Here is a 26,041-nt window from a genome sequence, read left to right as displayed (position 1 = left end):
CTCTGGATCGTATGTTATGTCACATAAATGAGCCATAATTAGCTGTCCTTTTAAAAAAACGTTTTTTTTTCTCCTCATCTCCAGCAACAAGAGCTGCTTGGTGCTGCTCCTGGCAAGGTTGGTGTAGTTTCTGTTATTTATATTTGCATCCACTATAATAATTAAGACATTTTTTAGATATCATAGCAGTGTGCTTACTTGTGTGTCTCATTTGTTGAACAGGATGAAGCGGATTCTAAGACTGCATCTCCATGGAAGGTAAGCTCTAACTAACAGTAATTGGCCTCAAGACATCCTCAAACCTTCAGATGATCTTGTAAAGAACATGCATCACCTGAAAATACTTGGCAGCTAATCAGTCTTGATTTGATACTGTAACCATGCATGACTGCTCAGTGTTTGATACTTGTGTACTTGTTTCCTGCAATCATGCCCAGAATTACATTTTACTAGCATGGGGCATGATGACTCATGACTTTGTAGAATATGATTAGACATTGATGAGACAACTGAAGAGCTTGGAAACTCGTAATTTATTCCTAAGATCCTTTGTAACGGTTTTCATGTCTCGGGATGTCTCGATTGTAACAAAAAACAGTGCTTGATTCATTCTCCTCCAGCCATGGTTGCAGTGCTAGTGAATGGTGTCTCAGTTGGTCTTGTGAGAACCAAGATTAACCCCGGGATTTTCCATAACGCTCTTGACTGGTGTGGTGTTTTTTGTGTCCTTCCCTCCATGTCCATGTTTGGTTTACCTTTGACTTTAGAATATACGCTTGGCTGTTCAAACAACGGCTAACTTTAATACAATCAAGGTAAGATGAACAAGTCCAATCCAACCACTCTGCGCATTGCGATCAGAAACACTAACCATACTGTGATAGTGTCACATGATCTATCCCCTCATGTTCACTGAAACCTGACTTCAGTATGAGCAGTGTTCCTTTTGTTTTTGTTTTTTAACACAATGCTTCCCGCACCATTTGTCCTGTCCTGGTCCTAATTATTGTTGCTGTAATATGAATGACATAATGCATAAGTTATGCTAAACCTGTCATGTTCTTTGTTTGTAATGTTCTTACCATGCAACCAGTCCTGTGCATCTCATCTCCATCATCCACCTACTTTTGTTTGTCCATCGCTGTCTGTGCTCATCAAATACTCAGTGCAAAGTAGCATAAATTGAGCACATTATTTGCATGACTGTGCTTGAGTGAAATATGTTAAATCTAGCTTTCCTTGTGTCACTGTTAAACTGTTCTTGAAATGTATCTGTTAGTGGGAATGACTTTGACCCTCTTAGCCACTTTTCCACCAAAAGTGCAAAAAAATTTAAAACAGGATCTCTTTTCAGGAGCTCCTTTCAGTCCACTGATGTTCTGTGTTTACACTCTAGCCTCAAGATCAGTATATTTTATACGGTCTAACTGCAAATGCTTAACCAGTTAGATAACTTCATTTTTGCAACCCCAAAGCTTATGAATTCTCATAAAGTACCAACCTGTAATTGTGAGCTTTTGGTGATGGAAAGTAATTTCTCTGGAGCTGATTTGGATTTCTGGCCCTGCCGCAGAAGCACTGAGGGTGTTGTGGAAACGTGGCTTAGTTAGGCGCTTTCAGACTGCAGAAGCTCGGGTCCTAAAACTATTGTAGGAAGTTCCCCTTTTCTTTCACCTCGGAGGATTTTAACTTACCTTTACTCAAGATGTGATTGAAGTCCAGACTTTGAATTGAAGCAGAATAGAAACAGAATAACTGTTTAAGATTTGTAGCTATTTCTATGAAGGCCACCATAGTTAGTTAGTATATAAATATACAAATATATTTAAAACATAATTTTGAATGAACGCTGTTTTTTATTATGTGGATGAAAATGAATGCCTAACATCGAGATGCTCTTGGCAACTTTTTTGCTGTCTCCTATAGGCTGAAAAACAAAAATAAATCTAAAGATTTCCTCCTTTACTTGAATCTACGTCTCTTCGTACCTTATATTGAGAGTTGCCATACTACTTTTTAATAGTTTGACCTAAAATCCAGTCAAAATATTAAACGAAATAGGAAGAATTAACAATTTTGACTCATCAAAGCTAAGTCTTTTCTTCTCGTTACGTGCGTTGTTGTCGTCACCCCGGTGAGAGGTGGGGCAATGTTGACCCCGAAGTTTGTGAATGCAATAACTCGAGGATCATAGTTGTGACGTAGGGTTCTTAAATTAATACCATAGGTGCATGTACTAGGAGGCTGACAGCTGCAGGTATTTTTATTTATTTTTTGGCTATGATTTTCATCCACATAAAAGAAAAAGTATTGTAGAAATGGAAGAAGCTGAAAAAGCATTACAAGGAAGTGAGACCACAAAAGTTGTTTATAAAGCCGTCTGCTTAACACGTGTCACAATAAGTGGATAACATCATTAACTTACAACCAAACCAAACATGGATTGAACTTCCTTTTCAGGCCTGTCGTCATCAAACCCATAAAGCACAATAAACACACAGCATGCTCCTTCTTGTTGTAGGGCCAACTGCAACCTGTTGTGCCACATTGGTTTTCCTATTTTATTGCAAATCCAAAATAAAAAGCACTTAGAGTTGTGCTCCCTGTGAGTCTGAAAGCGCCTCTTGTTTAGCGTATGCTCATTTCAATTGGTATACTGCAACTCATCTCAAATGGTACCACTAATGTCAGAAAAACATGCTCCAGACACAGGGAGCAGTGTGTGGGATGAGTGCTGTTTCATATTGTATGCTATGTGCAGGAGCTGAACAACCGCTGGCGATCCCTGCAACAGCTGGCTGAAGAAAGGAGCAACATGCTGGGCAGTGCACATGAGGTGCAGCGGTTCCACAGGTACAAATCCAAAGTGGGATATCGCCTGTGATCATCAGTCATCGAGTTCACTCTCTGCTTTGTGTTATTTATTAGAGAAACAGGCTTTTGGAACATTTTGTCAGCTACAACAATTAACTTGAGTTGTGTTGTGTGTCCTAAGGGATGCTGATGAGACTAAAGAGTGGATTGAGGAGAAGAACCAGGCCTTGAACACTGACAACTACGGTCACGACTTGGCCAGTGTCCAGGCTTTGCAGCGCAAACACGAGGGCTTTGAGAGGGACCTGGCTGCCCTGGGGGATAAGGTCAGATTTACTTTTAGTAATTTTAAGCCTGAAATCTTGTATTTATTTTTTTATTAATTTTCCCATTTCTCTACTTAGGTTAACTCTCTTGGAGAGACAGCAGAGCGCTTGATCCAGTCTCACCCTGAAGCGGTGGATGACATCCAGGAGAAATGCACAGAGCTGAACACTGCCTGGAGCAGCCTGGTGGGACGTGCTGACCAGCGCAAAGACAAGCTTGGCAATTCCCATGACCTGCAGCGTTTCCTCTCTGACTTCAGGTGGGGGCGGGACTGCTGGATCCAAAAATGTTTAACATTTTTTGAGGAAATGTCTTAGAGATATGCAGGGTTTTGACTGACTGCAATTCTTTACTGTGCATAGAGATCTCATGTCCTGGATCAATGGCATCCGAGGATTAGTGTCCTCAGAGGAGCTGGCTAAGGATGTGACTGGAGCCGAGGCCCTTTTAGAAAGACACCAGGTATCAAATATTTAGTCTTGTTCTTTCTTTGCGTGTTTTCCAATATAAGTTATTGCTTAACTCTAACTCTGTCTTCTTTCTTGTTTGTTTTTCTCTCTCCAGGAACACCGTACAGAGATTGATGCTCGGGCTGGTACTTTCCAGGCGTTTGAACAGTTCGGACAGCAGCTGCTGGCTCGAGGCCACTATGCTAGTCCTGAGATTCAGCAAAAACTCGAGGCTTTAGACCGTGAGCGCGCTGATCTGGAGAAGGCCTGGGTGCAGCGCCGCATGATGTTGGATCAGTGCCTAGAACTCCAGGTAATGACATCCTTGGACATGAAGCAGACAGTTAAAGACCATATTTCAGCCACTGAAGGTTGTTTGCCCATCCACAGCTTTTTAACAGAGACTGTGAGCAGGCTGAGAACTGGATGGCAGCTCGTGAAGCCTTCCTCGCCAGTGATGACAAGGGTGACTCCCTGGACAGTGTGGAGGCCCTCATTAAGAAACATGAAGACTTTGACAAGGCCATCAACGTTCAGGTCAGTGAGGCATTTCGTTGCTCCGTGAAAGCTTTGAAAACCGACTGCTATTACCCTCTTTTGTCTTGATCATTAAATCCTGGCTTGATTTACAGGAGGAGAAGATTGCTGCTTTGCAGTCTTTTGCTGACCAGTTGATTGGAGCCGACCATTACGCCAAACCTGAGATTCTTAACCGCCGCAATGAAGTTCTTGACAGGTAGAAAACGTGGTTGTTAAACTTGATCACTGACACAATCCTAATTTTGTTTATCTACAGATGCTCAAGTTGTGTGATAAAGTAGTTTTGTGGACAGTTGCATTTGCATTTGGAAGTTGTTGCTTGCACTACAAAAGGGGAGCTTAATTCAAAACGCACATATGTTAGTGACGCCGCGAAATAGAAATAAAAAAATAAGACGCACCTGAGAAAAAGCATTTGGAGTTTCTAAATAATGAGGAAGCAATAACACACAGGTGTGCTGTGCAACAGAACAAGACCTAAACTCCCATAGAAAACAAAAGGACTTTCCATGGTTAAAAAAGAAAAGTCTCTGCTATGATAAATAACTTCCAGTTGCATTGTGTCAGGAGATGAGCACGGTTGTGTGTTATCCTATGCAGAGCCTACACACAGCTCTGTGGGCCATTGTCTACATTTTGTAACTGTTGTAACATATTTACAACCAAGGTTCTGTGGTCTATTCTTGCTTGTGCTGGTGGTAGTCCTTCAGCCACCTGCAAAGAAGAGTGCAGTTACAACAGACGAAGCGCTGAAGTGAAACCAGTATTTGACCTACTCACAGTCAAGGGTCCCAAGGATTTTTGAAGGACATTTGTGGAGGTGTCCGTGGACTTTCCATATGAAAACACCTACACTAATGGCACAACAGATGAAAATGCCCTAAAGATAATGCATTGCCTTATTTTATTTTATTTTTTTCATCCCCTCAAACTGATTTAAGAAATGGCGACACAAACAAATCGGTCAGCTTTGGAATGGAAATGGAAATAGAGGCCTCCGAGTTGAATATTCTCACTTTCTAATGAACACAAAAAACTTGATTTTATGAGCTAATTCATTGTTATGACAGAACGACCACTACAGCTTTGCAGTTTATACACTGTGTACATATCATAACTTAAATTATATAGTCTTCTAACAGTGGGAACTCGTCTGAAGAACGATATTCTCATTACTCCCTACATCTTAAAATTCTCGAGTACGTTATTTTCTTAATGTCATCTTGAATTGTACCATTACTTATGATGAGGTGATAAGAAAAGCTACATTTTCTTTGTTCACATATCATAAACGTTTTGGGGGAAAAATCATACATGAGATCTCCCAAAGCATCAAGAATCTGCCAAACAAACCCGTGGCGGATTCTGTAAAATGTTTGTGTGCTGTGTTTGAGCTTGCCTTTAAAAGCTAATTTAATGATGTTTGAAAGGTGGCGCCGGCTGAAGGCACAGATGATCGAAAAGCGCTCCAAGCTGGGTGAATCCCAGACCCTGCAGCAGTTTAGTCGTGATGTGGATGAAATTGAGGCTTGGATCAGTGAGAAACTGCAGACTGCAACTGATGAGTCTTACAAGGATCCCACCAACATCCAGGTACGCACTTGGGAAACCCGACTCGGAGCTGAAGCTCTGCTGCACATACAGAACGAGTTTTAAATGGGAATGTACGTCTCACATATGGATTTAGTGAAGAAATATGAGATAATTTACTTGCGTTCTAAGGCAAGAGGCTAATCCAAATATAAACATTGTTTGTCTGTTTTGCCTTGTTGATACTCTTTACTTGATCCCTTCCAGTGCCCTGTCTGCAGTAAGACTGAATCTTTCTCTCACTCTTATTTTGTTTTTATAGCTGTCCAAGCTGCTGGTAAGTCTGAGTAGTGTGTCAGCTGACTAACAAGCAAGCAGAACATCTGCTGTGTGTCTATGTCTGTGCTATGTGTGTAGACACAATAGAGCGTGATAAGCATTCCAACCGTCCTCATCCAGCACTGTTGAGTGCCAGCTTCTTTTCACTTGAGTTTCAATTCAACTCATTCATTCTTCTTTAATTCTGTGTTAATTTTGTACTTTATCCCAGGTTAGTTTATCAAAGACTGCTGGTTGGTGGGTGTGACTTCCATTTTTATGTTGATTTCTTGGTTGAGGAGCTACTTTAAGCTTGCTTCAGATGTTTAAATCCAGACTCAAACTGATTAGAGTAATGATTAGATAGCACTACATACTGATAGCTGTGGAATTTTCCACTGGTGCCATTGCATCTCTTCAGAGCAGCTGTAAAGGAAACGGATGGATATAAACAAGAAGCAACTTTGTAGCGACTCCTCCCCCTCTATATTTCCTTAAAGTCAGGTCCGTTGCAGACATTGCTGCCATTTTGTGTTGTTTACTCATTTGTTTTATGTGTCTGTCAGTGTCTTGAAACATTGCCTGTCATAGTTGCTTTTAGGTTTTTTTGTGTCCTTGTACATTAAAGTGTTTCCGTTACAATAATTATATAAACTAATTTACATCTGACGTTAATATCGACTGCATATCAGTTCGTTGGCTTTAATTTTGGCTTTTGCATTGAATGTAAGTATGAAAGCATTGCTGCGTTAAATGACTTTGTGAAGCTGTGAGCTGTAAATATTTCCGCCGTTAATAAGGATGATGTAGTTCTAATGTCGTGGTTCTTTCCCCATCTGTGTCCACCATCAGAGTAAGCATCAGAAACATCAGGCGTTTGAGGCCGAGCTGCACGCCAATGCAGACAGAATTCGTGGAGTCATTGACACAGGCAACGCCCTGATCCAGAGAGGAGCCTGTGCCGGCAGCGAGGATGCAGTCAAGGTGCATTTATCAAGTGTGCATACTGTGGAACATTTCACCTGTCAGCACCTATACATGAATGTCATGACTATAGTGACCAAAATGAAGACTATCGGTAGAACGTGTTTAAGAAGCATGATGCTGACCATTTTATTTCACCAGATTTTACAGTGAACAAGAAAATGTCCTGTGCAAATAAGGGTTAGAGAACAGAAACAATGAATATGAAATCATTTGTTTTTGTTTTTTAATGAATGTGAAGCCGATCCCTCACATAGATTTCCACTTCTCTGAACAGAACATACATGGCAGCATCATTTTATGTCAAAAAACGGAGATCTGATGTACAAACCTATAAGCTGTACCTGTCTGTTGCGCAGGCACGTCTCAGTGCTTTGGATGAACAGTGGCAGTTCCTCGTCAACAAATCTGCAGAAAAGAGCCAGAAACTCAAAGAGGCCAACAAGCAGCAGAACTTCAATACTGGCATCAAGGACTTTGACTTCTGGCTCTCTGAGGTAACAATCTGCTTGCCGACTATAAACACTGGTACTAACAGAAAGCAGATGATCTCAAAGACGGATGCATGGTGTTGTTTCTCAGGTGGAAGCCCTTCTTGCCTCAGAGGATTATGGAAAGGATCTGGCTTCAGTCAACAATCTGCTGAAGAAACACCAGCTGCTGGAGGCTGATATTTCTGCCCATGAGGTACACAGCTCATTTTTTTATATAAATGTATATCATTCTCTACGCAATACATACTAAAGTAAAGCCTCCCTCTGACTGGGTATTCTGCTACTGTAATAAATCAGTAATTCCAAACGCAAGTTGTCTAAAATATAGTGAAGTTCTCTCACCGTATTTTTTCTGCTTGCAGGATCGTCTGAAGGATCTGAACGGCCAGGCCGACAGCCTGATGGCCAGCAATGCTTTCGATACTACTCAGGTGAAGGACAAGCGTGATGCTGTCAACGGCCGCTTCGCTAAAATCAAGAATATGGCAGCCAGCCGTCGTGCTAAACTAAACGAATCCCACCGCCTGCACCAGTTTTTCAGAGACCTGGATGATGAAGAGTCTTGGATCAAGTGAGAAAGTGCCCTATGTTCATATTATTTCTATGAGGAGAATCTCCACTTAAACATGTGAAATTCTGCCGGTGTCCCACACAGAGAGAAAAAGCTACTTGTGAGTTCGGAGGACTATGGACGTGATTTGACAGGAGTACAGAATCTGAGGAAGAAACACAAGAGGCTGGAGGCTGAGCTTGGAGCCCACGAGCCAGCCATCCAGGTAGAATTTGTCATATTCATTCTTTAAGATTTTTCTACTTAGCCTAAGGAAAATTAAGCGATCCAGATATTATACAGTACCGCTGGTTTCATATTTTCTTTTCAAAATATGAAACCAGCTGACATTTTTTTATTTCCTTTTAAATCTATTTTAGTCCCTTCCACAGGGGGAAATGATCCAAGGCTAGGTTATGGCTAGATGGGTGGCACGGTAGTTAGCACTGTTGCCTCACAGCAAGAAGGTCCCGAGTTTGCATGTTCTCCCCATGTTTGCGTGGTTCTATCCGGGTACTCCAGCTTCCTCCCACAGTTCAAAGACATGTAGTTAAACTCTGAAGGGTTTACTCTAAATTGCCACATTGTGAATTTGTCGATTATGCTGTAAAATTCTTGTAGAATGGCTGATTGGATCTGTGTTGTGTGTGTTCCAAGTCTGTGCTGGACACTGGGAAGAAGTTGTCAGATGACAACACTATTGGCCAGGAGGAGATCCAGCAGAGGCTCGCCCAGTTTGTTGACCACTGGAAAGAACTTAAGGACTTATCTGGAGCGAGGTGGGCTCCCTGGGTTACACAGATTCACCCAACTCACACACACACACTCTTACACATCTGCTTTTGTCTGTGTTTGTGGTCCCAGAGGAAAGAGGCTTGAGGAATCGTTGGAGTACCAGCAGTTTGTGGCGAATGTGGAAGAAGAAGAAGCCTGGATTAATGAGAAGTTGAATCTAGTGGGAAGTGAGGACTACGGAGACACGCTTGCTGCTGTGCAGGTGCTTCATTGTTACACTATGTTGCATAACAGATCCTGAAATGAGGCTTGTTGATGGGTTTTACTGATTATAACTGAAAATTGTTGTTTTTAACAGGGTTTACTGAAAAAGCATGAAGCATTTGAGACTGATTTCACTGTACACAGAGACAGAGTGAATGATGTGTGTGCTAACGGAGAGGAGCTCATCAAGAAGGTACCTGCTCTGCTCCATACCGAGTAAAAACACTGTTTTGCAACTATATCAAGCAGTAGAGCTGAAAGAAAAGTTCCCAACATGGCTTTTGTGTATTTGCAACAGAACAATCATCATGTGGACAACATCAGTGCCAAGATGTCAGCTCTGCGAGGAAAAGTGTCTGAGCTGGAGAGGGCTGCAGCACAGAGGAAGGCCAAGCTGGACGAAAACTCTGCCTTCCTGCAGTTCAACTGGAAGGCCGACGTTGTGGAATCCTGGATCGGTACAATAACAGTTTGTTCAGTCTCTTCTATAAAAGTCTATCGTGAATATGTGGCAAAGTACTATATAGATGCCAGTATAGTTCTACTTTTAGTGTACACCTTCCATAAGTGTTTAATAAGAGATGATAGTCATTGTACTCAGTTTATTAGTGTTAATCCTGATTAAACAATATCTTTCATATTTTTTTCTTCAGTTACAGTTTTAGTTTCATGCTTTTTGTCACCCGAGTTTACAATGGGTGTGTATGGGATGGCATGTTGGCTGTTTCAACTGCTCGAGTTTCAGAAATGATAAAAATTAATCTAAAAACTTTCTTTCAACTGCTGCTGTGTCCAGCGTTCACTCTATAGCAGTCGTTTAGCCTCAAAACATGGCCACCACTGCCCACTTTCCAACGATTCTTTCCTAGAAGTTATAACTTTTTAAACTTTTTGAACTGTGTGGATCCAAGTGAAGGGAGTAGCCGTAATTTCTAACCGACTGATAGAGATCTATTGTATTTTCAGTAAGTAGTTTCTCTCAGCAGCACTTTTTAACCACATTTTTGACACCAGGAATATTAAAAAAAACACTGTTTTGTAGAACAAGTCCTTGAGACTTTCACCTTGATAGGAGTTGTGGTCTTGAATTTAGAAGCAGTTTTTCAGCAGGTGCACTGAGGCAGATTTGACAGGGATTTGTCACAGAGTAACAGTATGTCAGTAGTTACTGCTGTCTAACCGAAAGCTGTTGGCTCCATTTTCAGTTTATGGGAATGATAGAGCATTCTGATTGGCACATGAACTTCAGGGCTATTTTTCATTGGTGGATTTGTCTTCAGCAGACAGCTGGTTCAAATCTGGCCAGTTGGAGGCGGTTCATGAATTTTAGAATTAACTTTTCTAACCCGATGATTAGAAGTGAAGTCATTTACCTGTCAGTATTTTTCTAATGTACATTTTAAAGTTATTCAGCCACTTCTGTGTGAACTTGGGCTTTCAACAGTTCTGAACTTTGGCTTTCAGTTGATGATTTGGTCTATTTCAGCTCATTCAACTTTTTTTTCCACCAAAGCTTCAGCAATTATTTTTCTTTAGGAAATGCATTCTGTAGTTTCCTGCGTTACCATAATTTATAACTTGCACTTTGTGTTTAGGTGAGAAAGAAAACAGCCTGAAGACTGACGACTATGGCAGAGACCTGTCCTCTGTGCAAACGCTGCTTACCAAACAGGTCCGCCCTCACCCAGAAAAGTTCCCTGTTTTCCATCCACACCATTTTGTTGTTTTGCTCTGTGCTGGGCCTCGCTGTTTGTCATTTGTATTTCATATATGGATTTGGATGAGCAGATTGCCATCAATTCTATAACACTGCAGATGGAAACAACATACATCCTAGACTAGTGCAATCCTGATCTTTTTGTATCTCTATGTACAGGAGACGTTTGATGCTGGCCTGCAGGCCTTCCAGCAGGAGGGCATCACCAATATTACAACTCTGAAAGACCAGCTGCTGGCTGCCAAACACGTCCAGTCAAAAGCCATCGAAGCTCGTCACGCTTCCCTAATGAAACGCTGGAATCAGCTACTGTCGAACTCTGCTTCACGCAAGAAGAAGCTTCTGGAAGCCCAGGAACATTTCAGAAAGGTAAATAAATGTTTTAAGTTCCCCTCTCAAATCGGAGCATTTTATCAATCCCGAAGGACTTATCTTAAAGTTTGACTCATTTTAAGGATCCTGTCTTCTCTCCTCCTTCTCTAGGTCGAAGACTTGTTCTTGACATTTGCTAAAAAGGCGTCAGCCTTTAACAGCTGGTTTGAGAATGCTGAGGAGGATTTGACAGACCCTGTGAGGTGCAACTCTCTGGAGGAGATCAAAGCCCTGCGTGAAGCCCACGAGGCTTTCCGTTCCTCACTGAGCTCAGCTCAAGCCGACTTTAACCAACTGGCAGAACTGGACCAACAGATCAAGAGCTACCAGGTGGTGTCCAATCCCTACACCTGGTTCACCATGGAGGCCCTGGAGGAGACCTGGAGGAACCTGCAGAAGATCATCAAGGTTCTCCATGATAGAATATGTACTCCTTACATTCACAAATGCACTTCTGCACTTCTTCTGTTGGCTTTTCCAATGACATCTCTCCACGTGCATATCGTTTCTTACCAGAAAACTTTATACTTTTCTGTTTATTGGAAATATTCTACAATATACAAACTATCTGCCTTATCTTCCTCTTTAACCCAGCTCAGTCTGCCATTTCTTAATTTATGTCTGAACCATCATTGCTTCGCATCTTTGTACACATGCAAAGATGTGAAGTGGTGGTGTAGTGTAGATTTGTGTGCCTTCAGTTCAGTTTAACTGTTGCATTCTCCGTAAATGTGTGTAGGAGCGTGAGCTAGAGCTGCAGAAGGAGCAGAGGAGGCAGGAGGAAAACGACAAGCTGCGTCAGGAGTTCGCGCAGCACGCCAACGCCTTCCACCAGTGGCTACAGGAGACCAGGTAAAGGATGTGCTTATCCAGCTGACCCTGTGATTCATGTGGCGTTTGTGCTGTGTGGCTCAGGCTGCTTTATCAGAAGTGTTCAGTAATCTTGTGGTTTTAGAAGACAGGCTGACTCAGTTGCATGATTTGAAACGCTGCTAGTGACTGAAGTTTGTGTAAAGGTGCTCTCTGCATTGTTGCATGTCTGTGTTTGTGCTGAGGTAATATTAGGTAGATTTACACAAAGCAAAGTCGAGCTGTGGTACGTTGGCAAGTAAGCAAGTGTGATGCTGTATTGTCATCTCATGTTGTTAACGTGTATTTCTCTCTCTCTTTGTCCCTCCTTCCTCGTCGCTGCTTGGGATCACTGTGCTAATCAGGACATATCTTCTGGATGGGTTAATATCACTTAAACTTTTATTATGATTAAGTGTGTGTGGGTGTGAAAGTGATGTAGGATGTGAAAGTAAATCTTGATCTCAAAGGTGGGTGATGTTTAGAAATGATCTCCTTCCATGTTTTTGTGTGCTGTCTAATCTCTAGTTCTTCCTGCCCCATCCTCTTCTGAATAGCATATCAGTGTCTATCAGTAACAAATTGCTGATAATCTTTCTGGGAGGCCAACCTCTTTCAAGGATTGCTCTTGTTTCTGGGGCTTTCTCTTAGGGCTGTGACCTCATGCACTTAGGTTTAAAAGAATAGCACACTGAGCCCTGGTGTGCTCAGCAGCACCTAGCTACTCCACTAACACTCCTCACTCAGTCCTTGAACTTTAAGCACCAGGCAGCTCTGCTTTCAAGCAGTAGTCTGTTCCCGTGTACGACAGGTAAGGAAACTGCAAACAGTTTGAATCCATAATCTGCTACAAATTAAAATGCCTGCTCACACATGCGGCACCTTTTTATAATTAGACAGATGAGCTGTCAGTGGAGGATGAATAGGGCCAATCTGTGAGCGTATTGTGATGTCTAGCAGTGCAGTCAATCTACACCAAGCTCTGGAGCTACAAAAAACGAAACAACGATGGAAGAGCCAAAAAGTGTAGTTCCTCTAATGGCCACTTGAGTCTGCTTCCACAGACTACCAATTTTACAGCAGAAATATACACGTTTACCTGGAAGCACGAACCATTTTCGTCTCTGAATAGTTTCAGAGGTTCTTGGTCTTCTACATTGGCACTGTCAAAGTAACAAAGTGAAACATCAATGCAAGAATTACCTCATAGTTAGTCTTTGATTTTAATGCGTTGTGGCTGATGAATGTATATTCACACAAACATGCAGTGACTTTAGGGCCCACATCATTCCCTGTAACAGAAAACTGATGATCCGCTGCAGTTTTCACTCCTCTTTGCATGGTTTGGATTATCATTAAATTTATATTATGAAAGCTGCTCTTCTATGTGGCAGTTAAGTCAGCATAAAAACGCTCAACTTTCAAATGGGAGGAAAACAGTTTGATCTTAGAGGTGACGGCCCAAATTATACATTAAAGACGCTGAATTATTTGGATCTGCAAACACTGTTTGGTGCATCATTTAGAGTGGTTTTTGTGGGAACACTGGGTGTAGAAGAGTGTGTCTAATCCTATTAACAGAGTGTGTGTGAGATTGATTCCAAACATTATCTGTTTCTGCTTTTATAATAACTCCTTGTTGCTGTCAGGTCATGTATGGTGGAAGAGTCTGGTACCCTTGAATCCCAACTGGAGGCCACCAAGGTAAATACTACTTTTACTGTTAAAGTCACATCAAGGGATAAGTGTGAGGGGTTCAAGGCTGTCTTCACACAGTATGACGACAGACCATGGCCCAAGGCAGAGGGGATATATACCTATACGTTTCAGGCTTCACTTTGTATGGGGTGATGGTATGCACTGCCCAGCTGAAATGTTGATCTGTTACTTTGCTTGTAATGTACTGACCACTCAAAGCATTTTAAAGTACAAATCGCATTTTACACTCCGTTCTTCTAGACTCTTACATCCATGATCAATTCAAATTTTTATATAGTGCACTAAATCACAACAGCAATCGTCTCAATGCGCTTTATATTTTAAGTTAGAGACCCTACAATAATACAGAGAAAATCCCAACAATTATACGACCAACAGGGGGAAAGAAAAGCTTCCTTTTAACTGGAAATAACCTTTGGCAGAATCGGGCTCAGGAAGGGGCGCCCATCTGCCGCCACCAATTGGGGGTAAGGGGAGGAAGACGGGACAAATACACACCATGGAAGAAACTGTGACCAAGTTAGTTTGTATACAACTGGGCTATTATTCACCACAGTGATGAAGTTCCCCTTTGTTTTGATGCCATACAGGATACTTTCATGACATGATTTGATTTGCTAATGCCAACACTAGAGCCTTTGAATAAATTGACAGGTTAGCGATTAAAATGTTTTCTCAACTTTTAAATGCAAGGGCTTAATACCATTCTACCCTAAAAATTTCTGTTCTGGTTCTGCCTGAAGTTTCTTCCTGTTAAAAAGGGGTTTTTCTTCTTCCCACTGTCACAAAGCGCTCATGGATAGGTTGTTTGATTTTTGGGGTTTTCTTACTATTATTACAGCAGGGGTGTCGAATCCCAGGCCTCAAGGGCCGGTGTCCTGCAGGTTTTAGACCCTGGGTCAACACACCTGAATCAAATGATTAGTTTATTACCAGGCTTCTGGAGAACTTCAAGACATGTTGAAGAGGTAATTTAGCCATTTAAATCAGCTGTGTTGGATCAAGGACACATCTAAAACCTGCGGGACACCGGCCCTTGAGGCCTGGAGTTCGACACCTTTGTATACACGTTCTTCACTTTACAACAGGGGTCTCAAACTCCAGTCCTCGAGACCTGGTGTCCTGCAACTTTTCCATGTGTCCCTGTTGCAACAAGTGGCAGTTCAGCCATTTGATTCATGTTACAGCAGCTCATGAGTGAATGAACAGTGCAATAAAAGTACACTTAAATTTATTTGAGTAGTGTTAGGGGTTGCCACTTCAGCATGCAGTCAAGTTCTGTACTCTTGCTAATGACCTACTGATTTTATTCAGGTGTTTTGCAACAGGGACACATGGAAAAGTTGCAGGACACCAGCCCTCAAGGACTGGAGTTTGAGGCCCCTGCCTTACAATATAAGGCCCCTTGACACTGTTGGTGATTTGGTAAATCATCATTAAAAAGAAAAGAAAGAAAAGCAGAAGTAATAAGCAGCTATTTAACTGCTAATGAACTCACAACTTCCCTTGTGAGTTACTCATTGATGTCACTAGATATAGATTTCCTAGTCACTCCGGTAATGATGAGGCACACTCACTGTCAAGTCTTGAAGCAAGATGGGCATGTTAGTTTCCCCTTAATTATGCTTATTGTTCAAAATTAGGTTGATAATAAACACAGACTAAAATCAGAAAGGAAATGCATTGTTAAGCATCGCACAGTTGTTTGCAGCTTTTATTGAAGGGTGTGTGTGTGTGTGTGTGTGCACAGCGTAAGCACCAGGAGATCCGTGCTATGCGCAGCCAGCTGAAGAAGATTGAAGACTTGGGTGCAGCTATGGAAGAGGCACTGATCTTGGACAATAAGTATACAGAGCATAGCACAGTTGGCTTGGCCCAGCAGTGGGACCAATTGGACCAACTGGGAATGAGGATGCAGCACAACCTGGAACAACAGATACAGGCCAGGTATACAGTGCAACAGTAACTGCATGTCACTGAAGTGATGTGAATCTCAAACACTCTACTGCTTTTACAGTTGCTGCATGAAATGCATGTTTCTTTTTATTCTTCCTCTTTCAGAAATACCACTGGAGTGACAGAAGAGGCTCTGAAGGAATTCAGTATGATGTTCAAGTAAGTGGCTCTCTCCTGACTGCATTAGGTCTTTCTGTGTCAAGGTCAAAATCCTTATCTTCACCCATTTCTTTGTAGACACTTTGACAAAGAGAAGTCTGGCCGTCTGAACCACCAAGAGTTCAAGTCATGTCTCCGCTCACTGGGCTATGATTTGCCCATGGTGGAAGAGGGAGAACCTGATCCTGAGTTTGAGGCCATACTCGACACTGTGGATCCCAATAGGTCTGTTGCATTTCAGGGCGTTTAGAGATCATTTATCCAATCCATATTAATTACCAGTGTCTTAGAAGACAGCACGCACTCACTGCAAATTCACCTTCTTGTAATTGTTGCACTGCAGTTTTAATTTTCTTCTCTGCCAGACATGCTGAACAGGTCTCCTTCAGTGCATGTTTGCTTCATTTTTATGATACCAGTTTAACTTGGCAGGAGTTACAGACCTTCACATTAACCAATTATAGTGTCCAGCACAAGCTGACCTCCAGTCCCCTGCTGAGGTTTCAATTTCCAAGACCTGTAATGTTACCACTCTTACGAACAGGATGCAAACACATTAGAAAACTCTGCTTTACAGCGCTGTCTCCTTTGGCATCATTATTTGATCTCAAATCTTTTCAAGTTCTTCATTAGAGCAGCATTTAAATGTAGCATATGCTCTTTCCTATGAGGAGGAAAGCTAGTATGTTTCCTGACTGTGAGAACTGTCTGCAGGGATGGAAACGTGTCGCTGCAGGAGTACATGGCGTTCATGATCAGCCGTGAAACTGAGAACGTCAAGTCTAGTGAGGAGATCGAGAGCGCCTTCCGAGCCCTCAGCGCTGAAAACAAACCCTACGTCACTAAAGAGGAGCTCTACCAGGTCAGACATGTTCTGCTCAGTGTGTCAGTGTCAGGTTATCAGTGGTGGTCTCATTGTTGCCTTCTTTCTTTCAGAACCTGACTAAAGAGCAGGCAGACTACTGTCTGTCACACATGAAGCCCTACCTCGACAGCAAGGGCCGCGAGCTGCCGTCAGCGTTCGACTTTGTCGAATTCACTCGCTCGCTCTTTGTCAACTGATCCTTTCCCCACCAGTGACCAATCGGGAAGCGTTTCCCACACACACTTCAATATGAACACACAGCTGAAACTGCATGATCGTGGCACTAGCAATACTCACCAATACCAAAACTCTGTACTCTATTTATCTCGCTCTGACCTAACTCTTTGTGCTTCTCATGGTAGTGAGTGTGATTGTTTTTAGCCATTTTAGCTTGTGCTTTCAGTAAATTTAAGAACCTTGCAACAATGATGTAACACCACCTTAACATTTGCAGTGTGCTTTAATAAACGCTACTGGTTAAAACTGGAATCTGCTGTTCTGCATTTATTTCTGTTTTCAGACTTGGAACCACAGTTGTTGTCAGTGAGTCAGGCTGGTGCAGTCTCTGTCCTAGCTAATCTGTGTCACTCTGCCACTTGATTGGCTATTTTCTCCAACTGGCTGATCTCTCTGGGGCTCTGCTCCATCAAATCGGCACTCAGCTGCCAAATGTTGACTGTCCCATCGGTTTTTCCAACCGCCAAGAGGTGAGGTTTCTGACAGTTGAAGGCCAAACAAGTTGCAGCTTGGTCCGCATCTCCCTGCTCAATTGTAGCTGCTGCTCTCAGTGACCTGTGGCTCAGGTCGAACATCTGCACCTCACCTAGGAAAGTTACACACATGAAGAATCTGTTTTACACGCCGATGTACTGTTGGCTTTCTCCAAGAGGCTTCATTTCTTCATTGTAACCCCACACACGCAGGTACATTTGAAATCAGTGTACTACCTTTTCCAGTGGCTGCAGCAAAAACCAGTGGCCTGGTTGGCGACCACTGCACCTGAAAAATGTAAGAGTCTGAAACTCTGAGAGAGAGCAGTGGGCTGGCCTGCAGCAGCGAGTGAAGGTGGACCAGACCATCAGTTGATCCACTCACAAACAGATTCCTGTAAAGACCATGAGACAGATGTCACTCATGACAAATGTGAAAAGTAAACCCCGTCCTCTTTAATGAATTTATTGTGTGTGTTCTGCAAGTTTACCTGTGGAAGGGGGAGCAGTGTATGGAATGGACAGGGCCGCTGCGGGGCCTAAATGAGAAGACTGCCGGGGCTCTTAGTGTTGCATTCTGGCCCTCAAAGGCTGTTGCAGCTAGTGTTTGAGAAGAGAAGGAGCATCTGAGCAGCAGGCCTCCCTCAGACCCCACGAGGAAGGTGTCAGAATCCCATGGGGACAGAGCCATTGACGTGATACCTACAGTGCTGTTGCTGCGGGCCTGAGGACAACACAAAAATCTGTCTTTTACACAGAAGCATGGTGAGCAGAGGACTGCAAGAAGAATTATGTTCTGTGTCTGGAAAAATTTATGTGTATTATGACCTGAACTGGACTTTTGCATTACTCAAACTATGACCGTCTAAGTAAGTGGGCAGTGACAAGTCAGCCAGGGACTAGAGTCTGAACCATGGTTTGAATAACCCTCATCACTCAGACCAAGTCCATTCCAAAGACTTTGCAACCTGTGACTTTCTCTTTTTTTCTATATATTCCTCCTGTTTGTTATTTATTCCTGCTGTCTTACCATTTATATTTTATTCCTCTTCAGTTGGTGCAGAGCACCCACAATTTCATTGTACATGTACAATGACAATAAGGAGCTATTCAATTCTATAAAGCACTCTACCAAAACCACTCAGTTGGCTCTTTTCAGGGTCACATTTTCACTGATTCTCTTCATTTTTATTGCGCTCTTAGATAGAAGCCATATTATTAATATAAACAACAGGAAGTCAGCCAGTGGGGTCTTTGCTATGCTACTGCCTGAACATTTCCAAACCATGTGAAACATCTCGGCACCTCATGAAAAAAAAACAAAGAAGATCTAAAATGTTTACTCAGTAGTAGGATGGTCTATCCCCTGAATCAACACACTGATCCAGGGGATAGACCATATTCCCTCCTTCCAATGTTATTGCTAACATTCATTTCAATTTTTTTTATATAGCGTCACTGAGGCGTTCCCTGTCCAGCTGTCTCTCCAGTGTGTCCTGGGTCTGCCCCGGAGCTTCCTCAGGGTGGCACATGCCCAGAACACTCAGCCAGGAGGCATCCTTGTTAGATGCTCAAACCACCTCAACTGACTCCTTTCGACGTGGAGTAATTGCTCTACTTTGAGCCTCTCTTGGATGGCTGAGCTCCTCACTCTGTCACCCTTTGAAGAAAGCTAATTTCTGTTGTTTGTATCTGCGAGCTCGTTCTTTCAGTCACTACCCACAGTACATGACCAGAAGTGATGGTGTGGACGTAGATCGCTTCGCCCTTATACTCAGCTCCCTCTTCATCACTGCAGCCGCAACCCCAATCCGTCTGTTGATCTTCCCTTTCCCCTCACTCGTAAGCAAGACCCCGAGACACTTGCGGCAGCAACTCGTCCCTAACCTGGGCACTCCACCCTTTAATGGCTTAGCACCATGGCCACAGAATCAGAGGTGCTGATTCTGATTCCTGCTGCAAACCATTCCACTGCGACCTGATGAAGTAAAAAAAAATCAACATCATCTGCAAAAAGCAGACAAGATTCTGAGACCACCAAAGTGGAAGCCTTCCACCACTTGTCAAAAAATCATGAACAGAATCTGTGAGAAATGGTAGCCCTGTTGGAGTCCAACACTCACTAAGAACAAGTCCAACTTATTGCTGTTAATGTGGACCAAGCTCTTGCAACAGTGGTATAAGGATCAAATGGCCCGTTGCTATGAGCCAGACAAAATACTCAGAGGGTCTGCCAATCCAGAAGAACTTGCCTTGTAGTGGTACCCCTTTGTCTTTGCTTATACATGAAGGTGGTTATCAACTCAAACAGTAAACTCAGGGTGTCCCAATCTAGCTATGAGCAAGTTCACATAAAAGGGGCAGCATACAACCAGTCACAATAAGGATGACTAGTGGCAGTACAATAGCCATACAAAAGAGAAGACTATAATCCCTTATGTTAATTCTCTCAGCTGCATCGGTGAGTTTGAGATCAAGTAGAGAAGGAGTATAAAATGTGGAGATTTCTGTGAATGAGACCAAACAACCTTTTATTAGCTGCTACAAACAGGAAATACTATTTAGTGACAAGGTTCCGTCCAGTCACCGGTACTGGGTGCAATTACAATCACATTACATTTATCAGTAACAGTAGGACATCCATCCATCCATCCATTCGCTTCCGCTTATTCTTTTCAGGGTCGCGGGGGGCGCTGGAGCCTATCCCAGCTGTCATAGGGCGAGAGGCGGGGTACACCCTGGACAGGTCGCCAGTCTGTCGCAGGGCCAACACACAGGGACAGACAACCATTCGCACTCACATTCACACCTAGTGGCAATTTGGATTATCCAATTAACCTATCCCCACAAGCTGCATGTCTTTGGACGGTGGGAGGAAGCCGGAGTACCCGGAGAGAACCCACGCAAACACGGGGAGAACATGCAAACTCCACACAGAAAGACCCCGGCCTGATGGTGGAATTGAACTCAGGACCTTCTTGCTGTGCGGCAACAGTGCTAACCACCGTGCCACCGTGCTGCCCTAACAGTAGAACATGCTGTACTAAATTGTTGTTTTTGGGTTCATACCTAAAAACTAAGAGAAAGATCATATGTGTATCCTCATTAGGATAGGGATTTGTGTTGGTGTGTAGGGCTGTAGCCTCGGGTTTACATTGTTAACTGGTAATAAGAGTAATGAGCAATGAGTGATAAGTAAATAGGAAGTAATGTGACTAGTTTAACGAATTGCTTTCTCCAGCAGGTAATTAAGTAATTTTAGCTGCATTACTTTTAAGAAAAGTAATGTGTAATACATGACATTTTTTGAGTAATGCCCCCAACATTGGCAGTCAAAAACAGAAAATGCTGTGCCTACCTTTTCCATTGTGTTGCACCTCCACACCACCATAACATTCAGGAATTTCAAAGTGTTGTTTTTCTGCAGATGAAGAGTTCAGCCTGAAGCTCACCTTGAAACGGCTGCTGCTGTGGGGAACCTGCTGTTGTAGCACGGCATAGGCGGCTTTCTGGACAAAACTGCCTTGCTCAAAACCAACCGTCCACAGCAGCACTCTTCCTCCCGAGCAGGCACTGAGCACCCCGAACTCTCCCTTCTTCTGCAGAGGCACCCAGGAAACCTGCACACATAAATCCTCCCTTCACACTCATGCAAGACCACCAAGCAGGGTCATGCCTGGTTAATATTTGCATGGGAGACTGCCTGTCCATTTACCATTTACTTTACTCTGGAATAATGCTATTTCAGGTTATCCTGGAGTGCTGTGATCAAGTTCAAGTGTGTAAGATCAAGCAACATGCAGCAGGATGAAGAGAGTTTAGCAGAAATGCCAAAAGCATTGTTTCCTCTTACCTGGTAAACAGGGTCTCTGTGGCTGTCTGCAGACAACCCAGTTTGAGCCACTACAGAGTCTTGAGTCCGACTGGTGTCCCAAATCACCACTTCTCCACTGTACAGACCCCCTGCAGCGACAGCATTACACACAATAAATAATTCAGTATTAAAGCTATTAAAATAGCTACTTAGAAGAAGCTTTGTGAAGTCTGGGAAAGGCAGCACCGATCATGCTGTCAGTGATTTCTCAGCCAGATTAGGAGCAACAGTCAAGAGACAAGTAGCAGCTGATGAAGATGGTCAGACAGACCAAGATAGGGATGAGGCTTTATGATAGCTTTATTAACTTTGAAGGATTTAAAACAGCTAGATTTATTTTGGCCAATACAGCTGAGCCTAGTATAAGACAAAGGAGCACCAATGACAGCAGACAATGCTCAGATATTACCAATACTCTGAACCAAAGATTATTCTCAAATATGGTCACAATGTCCCCTTCGAGTCGTGAATTTCTGAATATTAAAGAAGATCAAGTTCACCTCACATTTCAAGCTGGCAGTAGTTAAACTATTACTTAAAAAGCCATCACTTAATACTATGTTTAATACTTTGGAAAAGAGTTATTAGGGCATATTTATTTCTGTGAAGGTGGCATCACTGTACCTGCGATGAGGGAAGGCTGGTTGGGATGACAGCACAAAGCTGTGACTGCAGTAGGAACATCTATGACCAGGTCCGCCTGACTGTGATGCAGGCCTCGACGGTCCAGGTTCCAGGTGCAAACACATGACTTCTCATTGCTCCAGTCTCCATTGTCAATCCTGCCCACCACAAACACAGATCTGAGCCACAATGATAACAGCAGAGCTTTTCCAGCAGTTTACACTTTTTATGACCTGGAGAAAAACATCAGGAAATAATAAGTGGACTGTTAGTATCGTATACATTAACATCAGACACACATACCGACCATAGGCACAGGCAATGACTGAGCCAGTACAACTCCACGAAACACTAGTGACATGCAGGCCTTTCTCTTTAGCGCCGGGATGTTGAAGGGAATGGATGAGTAAGACCTGAAAGATGGAACACCGTCATACAGAGATGTGAACAGGTTTTAGGCAAATCAAAACAGCGATCTGCTGTGCTGATGCCTTGTGAATAACGGGACAGCTGAAAGTAACTTTTTAGTGCAATGTTTCACTTTCACTTCATGATAAAGACCATCAGGTAGTAATATGACCATTCTAGATTCCTTCTGCAGCAGATGACAAACCCTCTCTGACATACAAACGAGTGTTCTGCTTACCCGCTGACTGTGGTCTTCCCAGCTTGCCTGAAACCCGTCAAAGGCATGGCTCCTGACATTTTTCACTAACTCTCTGACGACCATGTCTTCAACCTGCTGTAGGAAGTCCTTCAAGCCAGGCGGCTCTGGTTCATCTTGGTTTTGCTGGATGAGCTGCTCTGTGGCCTGCTCCTGTAGCTCTGTCTGAGTAGAGCTAATGGTAGTGGAAATGACCTGGACCTCTGACTCAGCACTGCGAAACATCTGAGTCTGACATCCTTTCTGAAACCCCAGCAAAAATAATGGTCTTTTTACTAAGGAAGCAAGAAAGGTGAGATGCCTTATGTGATTCACAGTTCAACATAATCCTTATGTATCTTATAAACCCTGGTTTAGCCCATCGCTTCATCCACAGTATGCATAAAAGAGAGACAAAGCCACAGTGGAATCACTCATTGGTTTCGAATGTATTTTGAAGGCTCAATGTTAGCATTTTGGCCACTGTCAACCAGATGTTTGTGTGCTAAGTCCATGGTGTGTCCGCTCCAGAACTGCATAAGCAGATGGATGGAGAATTGGGTTTTCCAAAAGGTATGAACAGCACAGATACAGTTAAAAGAGCCTAGCAGACACGTATCAGCTATTGCTGCCCAGGGAAATACCTGTTATTTAAAAAAGCCACACTCAGAAATTTAAGACTTTCCTGTTTAATTACAGGATGAGCTTAAAGGCATTAAAATAATTTTAAAAAAGAATGATGTTTTGATTAGCTGTCCCTTGCAAACAGAAGGTCTGAACCCCAGGTAGGTGGGGCTTTATCATTACTCAAGGCCACAGCTGTGTGCCTGATCTTACTGAAACAGTGATATCTTCTGCCACTGATATACAGAGAGCAAACACTGTGTCTCAATGCGTCTATAAGTGATCCGCCCTCATCATTTGAAATCGTGGTCATGTTTAATAGATGTAACCTGCCATAGATAATGCAACATTATCTATGGCAGGTTACAAGAACAAGAAGAAGTGTTTTCTATCAACGTTAAGTCGGTGCAGTCTGCATGAAATGTCCCTGTTTGCTTGATGCTGCATATTTCATGATGTCATCTTGCAATGCATTCTCCTCTGAATGCAAATGTGTCCACCCAGGAACACCTGAACACGCATGTGTTGCATCAGCTAAAGTTAGCTTCGGATCCAACCAATATTCTGCAACTGTAGACAGCAAGCACGTCGCTGTCCAGGCTAACAGAGTTCTGTGGGGGGCAGACTCGGTGCTGCCCAAACTTACCGACTCCTGCGCCGCCTCGTGAGACTTCCTCCACAGTGACTGGACACTCACCGTGTCCAGGGCTTCGTCTGCGAACATGCTAATAAAAAGGCATTATCAAATATTTTAACATTGATCAGATAAACTCTAAGCACTCCGAGGGCCGTTTGACGCCTTTGGAGCCATTTTACATAAAGCTGGCGTTACCGTGGTTACTGAGATTATCACGCGAGGCAAGAAATAAATCCCACATTCACTTCCGTGTTTGTAGGCGTGAACCAGCGGACATCTTCAGCGTTAAACCCGTGTTCACTAATTGCGGCGGTTGATAATTACATTTCTTTTAAAATACATACAAACAATGGTGTATAGTCTAAAAGATTACCCGTCTGTATGTTGTTAAAAAACTAAGACACCGCCCTTTAATAAAAACTAGGAGTTTATCAGCCTGTCACCGAACTCCGAATGATCTCAAAAGGTCGACTTCGTTCATTTGGACATGGCGTTTGCAGTGGGAGAAACGTTTCGTCATCTAAGCGATTTCTTCAGTCTCAGCTGACTCCAGGTTCCCCCTCCTTATTATAAGCAGTACATTTGCACAGTGACTGAAACTAGCACCACTGAATGAACAATGGGCTGTGAGGACGAATTTTGGGCGCAGTGTGTTTTGAGCTTTAAAAGCTCGGATGAGTGACGAAACGTTTGTCCCGCTGAAAACGCTACGTCCAGATAAACAGAATCAACCTTTGTGGATTTACTTATTGCGTTTTATGATTTGCAAACCTCTGTGATGGGTCTATGCAAGACAAAACCTTTCCATGTATGAATTTGGCCAAGTATTCTGTCAAGATGATCTCCTTGTATGTGCTTGAACCATTTTCAGAGCAGTGGCTGTTAAGCGGTCATCTGTAGTTGTATCTCTTGATGCAAATATAGCCAGTGGTGAGTGAAGATTGTGTTTTTATGCTTGCAGCCCTTTTGTAGTATTTTCCCAAAAGTCTTGAGGATCATCAAGATGTTTTCTGGCAAAACTCGGAAGACCCTTTATGTTCCTTTTGCTCAGCAGTGGTTTTCGTCTTGGAACTCAGCATGCAGGTCATTTTTGCCCATTTCTGTCTTACGGTGAAGTCTAACTCTCATTCAGCCTAATGCAAAAGTTAATAAACTTCTGTTTATTAAAACAGACCGAAGGATGACAACATAGAATCATAATTTATGATTTACATCATTTCCATTAGTCAAACCATAAAGTAATCTCTTTTGTCCTGTGGCTGAGAGGTTTTATCATTCTGGAAGAGATAACTCCCATCAGAATAGAAGTTATTTATTCAGCTAAGAGGATGAACTGAAGGAGCACACAGCATATGATAAATGAGGATTATTCTGAACTGTGAAACATGCAAAGCTACTCTAATAGCTTTCAAGAATAGTTCAGGAATAAATCCAGAGTTGGGAATGATTACAATAGGTCCACATTTACTGGTTCTTTATCACGCCTCTATATAAATAGCAACACTATGTACTTGCCGTTAGAAATAACTTTTCTAGTCTTACTGACCATTCATGTTCCTTTAGGGAGGAAATACCTAGGGGAAACACACTAGAACAGGGAGGGCATATAAACTGTAGTTAGAAATTCCTTCACCTTATGCTGAGATGACTGCTTACTGCCATCCACTATATGTGATCCAAACAACTAAGAAGTAAACCTGACTTTGCCATGCGATGACTCTGCTGGGTCCACTAAATACACTTCTTTGATTGCAGACAAATGGTAGTTTGTTTAAGTGACCAAAATGTAATTTAAATAAACACGTGCAAAACTGTTTTCAAACCTGAGGCAGCCCAAATAATTTATTTTAACATCGACTAGCAGCAAAGTCATAAACAGTGAGGGTAAAGGTCACACTGAAGAGCTAGTAGCTTCCAATAATTTACTTTGCTTTTCTTAAAAGTAGCTAATCACTAGAGTCAGCCAGAACCTGCTCCCAGTTGTAATTATAAAAGTGACATTCTAACTTTTCTGGACAAATATTTCTGGAAGTCAATTCACTTTTGCCAAATACAGATAATTTTTCCCAGTATGATTTATCCTTAAACAGTGCTTACACCATTAAAGAATCACACACCAAACAGATTTTGTCAGCTGTTTGACCAGAGGCCTGTGCTATGTAACAGGATCAGGGATCAAGTCAAAGGCTTTACAGGGGTACACCAACACAGTAACATATGCTGTAGACCTAACCTGCTACAGATGTTCAAGATGAACATGAAATCAATTCTAGCATTACTATTCCTG

At 42.6% G+C, this 26,041-nt stretch overlaps 2 protein-coding genes across 8 annotated transcripts in view; one reads left to right on the top strand and one right to left on the bottom strand.

The window, feature by feature from the left end:
* sptan1 (spectrin alpha, non-erythrocytic 1) overlaps positions 1 to 17,131 on the top strand; it is a 43,336-nt gene extending 26,205 nt beyond the window's left edge. For 4 of the 7 annotated variants that reach the window (XM_026172727.1, XM_026172723.1, XM_026172724.1 and 1 more), the window contains 32 exons: positions 85 to 117; positions 223 to 258; positions 768 to 815; positions 2,762 to 2,853; positions 2,996 to 3,140; positions 3,219 to 3,400; positions 3,504 to 3,603; positions 3,706 to 3,903; positions 3,981 to 4,127; positions 4,223 to 4,326; positions 5,561 to 5,723; positions 5,983 to 5,997; positions 6,831 to 6,962; positions 7,322 to 7,459; positions 7,545 to 7,649; positions 7,819 to 8,027; positions 8,112 to 8,232; positions 8,664 to 8,785; positions 8,871 to 9,003; positions 9,100 to 9,198; positions 9,304 to 9,463; positions 10,601 to 10,677; positions 10,882 to 11,091; positions 11,206 to 11,502; positions 11,834 to 11,946; positions 12,309 to 12,326; positions 13,593 to 13,647; positions 15,413 to 15,609; positions 15,724 to 15,777; positions 15,856 to 16,002; positions 16,492 to 16,639; positions 16,714 to 17,131. In XM_026172727.1, the coding sequence (XP_026028512.1) occupies positions 85 to 117; positions 223 to 258; positions 768 to 815; positions 2,762 to 2,853; positions 2,996 to 3,140; positions 3,219 to 3,400; positions 3,504 to 3,603; positions 3,706 to 3,903; positions 3,981 to 4,127; positions 4,223 to 4,326; positions 5,561 to 5,723; positions 5,983 to 5,997; positions 6,831 to 6,962; positions 7,322 to 7,459; positions 7,545 to 7,649; positions 7,819 to 8,027; positions 8,112 to 8,232; positions 8,664 to 8,785; positions 8,871 to 9,003; positions 9,100 to 9,198; positions 9,304 to 9,463; positions 10,601 to 10,677; positions 10,882 to 11,091; positions 11,206 to 11,502; positions 11,834 to 11,946; positions 12,309 to 12,326; positions 13,593 to 13,647; positions 15,413 to 15,609; positions 15,724 to 15,777; positions 15,856 to 16,002; positions 16,492 to 16,639; positions 16,714 to 16,839 (3,924 nt within the window). In that variant the 3' untranslated portion in view covers positions 16,840 to 17,131. The remainder of the gene's footprint in view (positions 1 to 84; positions 118 to 222; positions 259 to 767; positions 816 to 2,761; positions 2,854 to 2,995; positions 3,141 to 3,218; positions 3,401 to 3,503; positions 3,604 to 3,705; positions 3,904 to 3,980; positions 4,128 to 4,222; positions 4,327 to 5,560; positions 5,724 to 5,982; positions 5,998 to 6,830; positions 6,963 to 7,321; positions 7,460 to 7,544; positions 7,650 to 7,818; positions 8,028 to 8,111; positions 8,233 to 8,663; positions 8,786 to 8,870; positions 9,004 to 9,099; positions 9,199 to 9,303; positions 9,464 to 10,600; positions 10,678 to 10,881; positions 11,092 to 11,205; positions 11,503 to 11,833; positions 11,947 to 12,308; positions 12,327 to 13,592; positions 13,648 to 15,412; positions 15,610 to 15,723; positions 15,778 to 15,855; positions 16,003 to 16,491; positions 16,640 to 16,713) is intronic. The other 3 variants (XM_026172728.1, XM_026172725.1, XM_026172726.1) reach the window with 2 other exon arrangements.
* dync2i2 (dynein 2 intermediate chain 2) lies at positions 17,086 to 24,259 on the bottom strand. The gene is made up of 10 exons (XM_026172729.1): positions 23,950 to 24,259; positions 23,764 to 23,842; positions 22,497 to 22,757; positions 22,154 to 22,263; positions 21,851 to 22,008; positions 21,206 to 21,315; positions 20,805 to 20,972; positions 17,844 to 18,076; positions 17,590 to 17,747; positions 17,086 to 17,465 (listed from the first exon to the last, which is right to left on the bottom strand). Exons 2-10 carry the CDS (start codon positions 23,839 to 23,841, stop codon positions 17,227 to 17,229), a joined length of 1,515 nt encoding a protein of 504 aa, XP_026028514.1. The 5' UTR covers position 23,842; positions 23,950 to 24,259; the 3' UTR covers positions 17,086 to 17,226.
* Positions 24,260 to 26,041: the final 1,782 nt, after the last annotated feature.

The sequence above is a fragment of the Astatotilapia calliptera genome, chromosome 7, assembly GCF_900246225.1.
Source record: "Astatotilapia calliptera chromosome 7, fAstCal1.2, whole genome shotgun sequence".
NCBI classification, from domain to species: domain Eukaryota; kingdom Metazoa; phylum Chordata; class Actinopteri; order Cichliformes; family Cichlidae; genus Astatotilapia; species Astatotilapia calliptera.
This window is presented reverse-complemented; position numbering and strand designations above follow the sequence as displayed.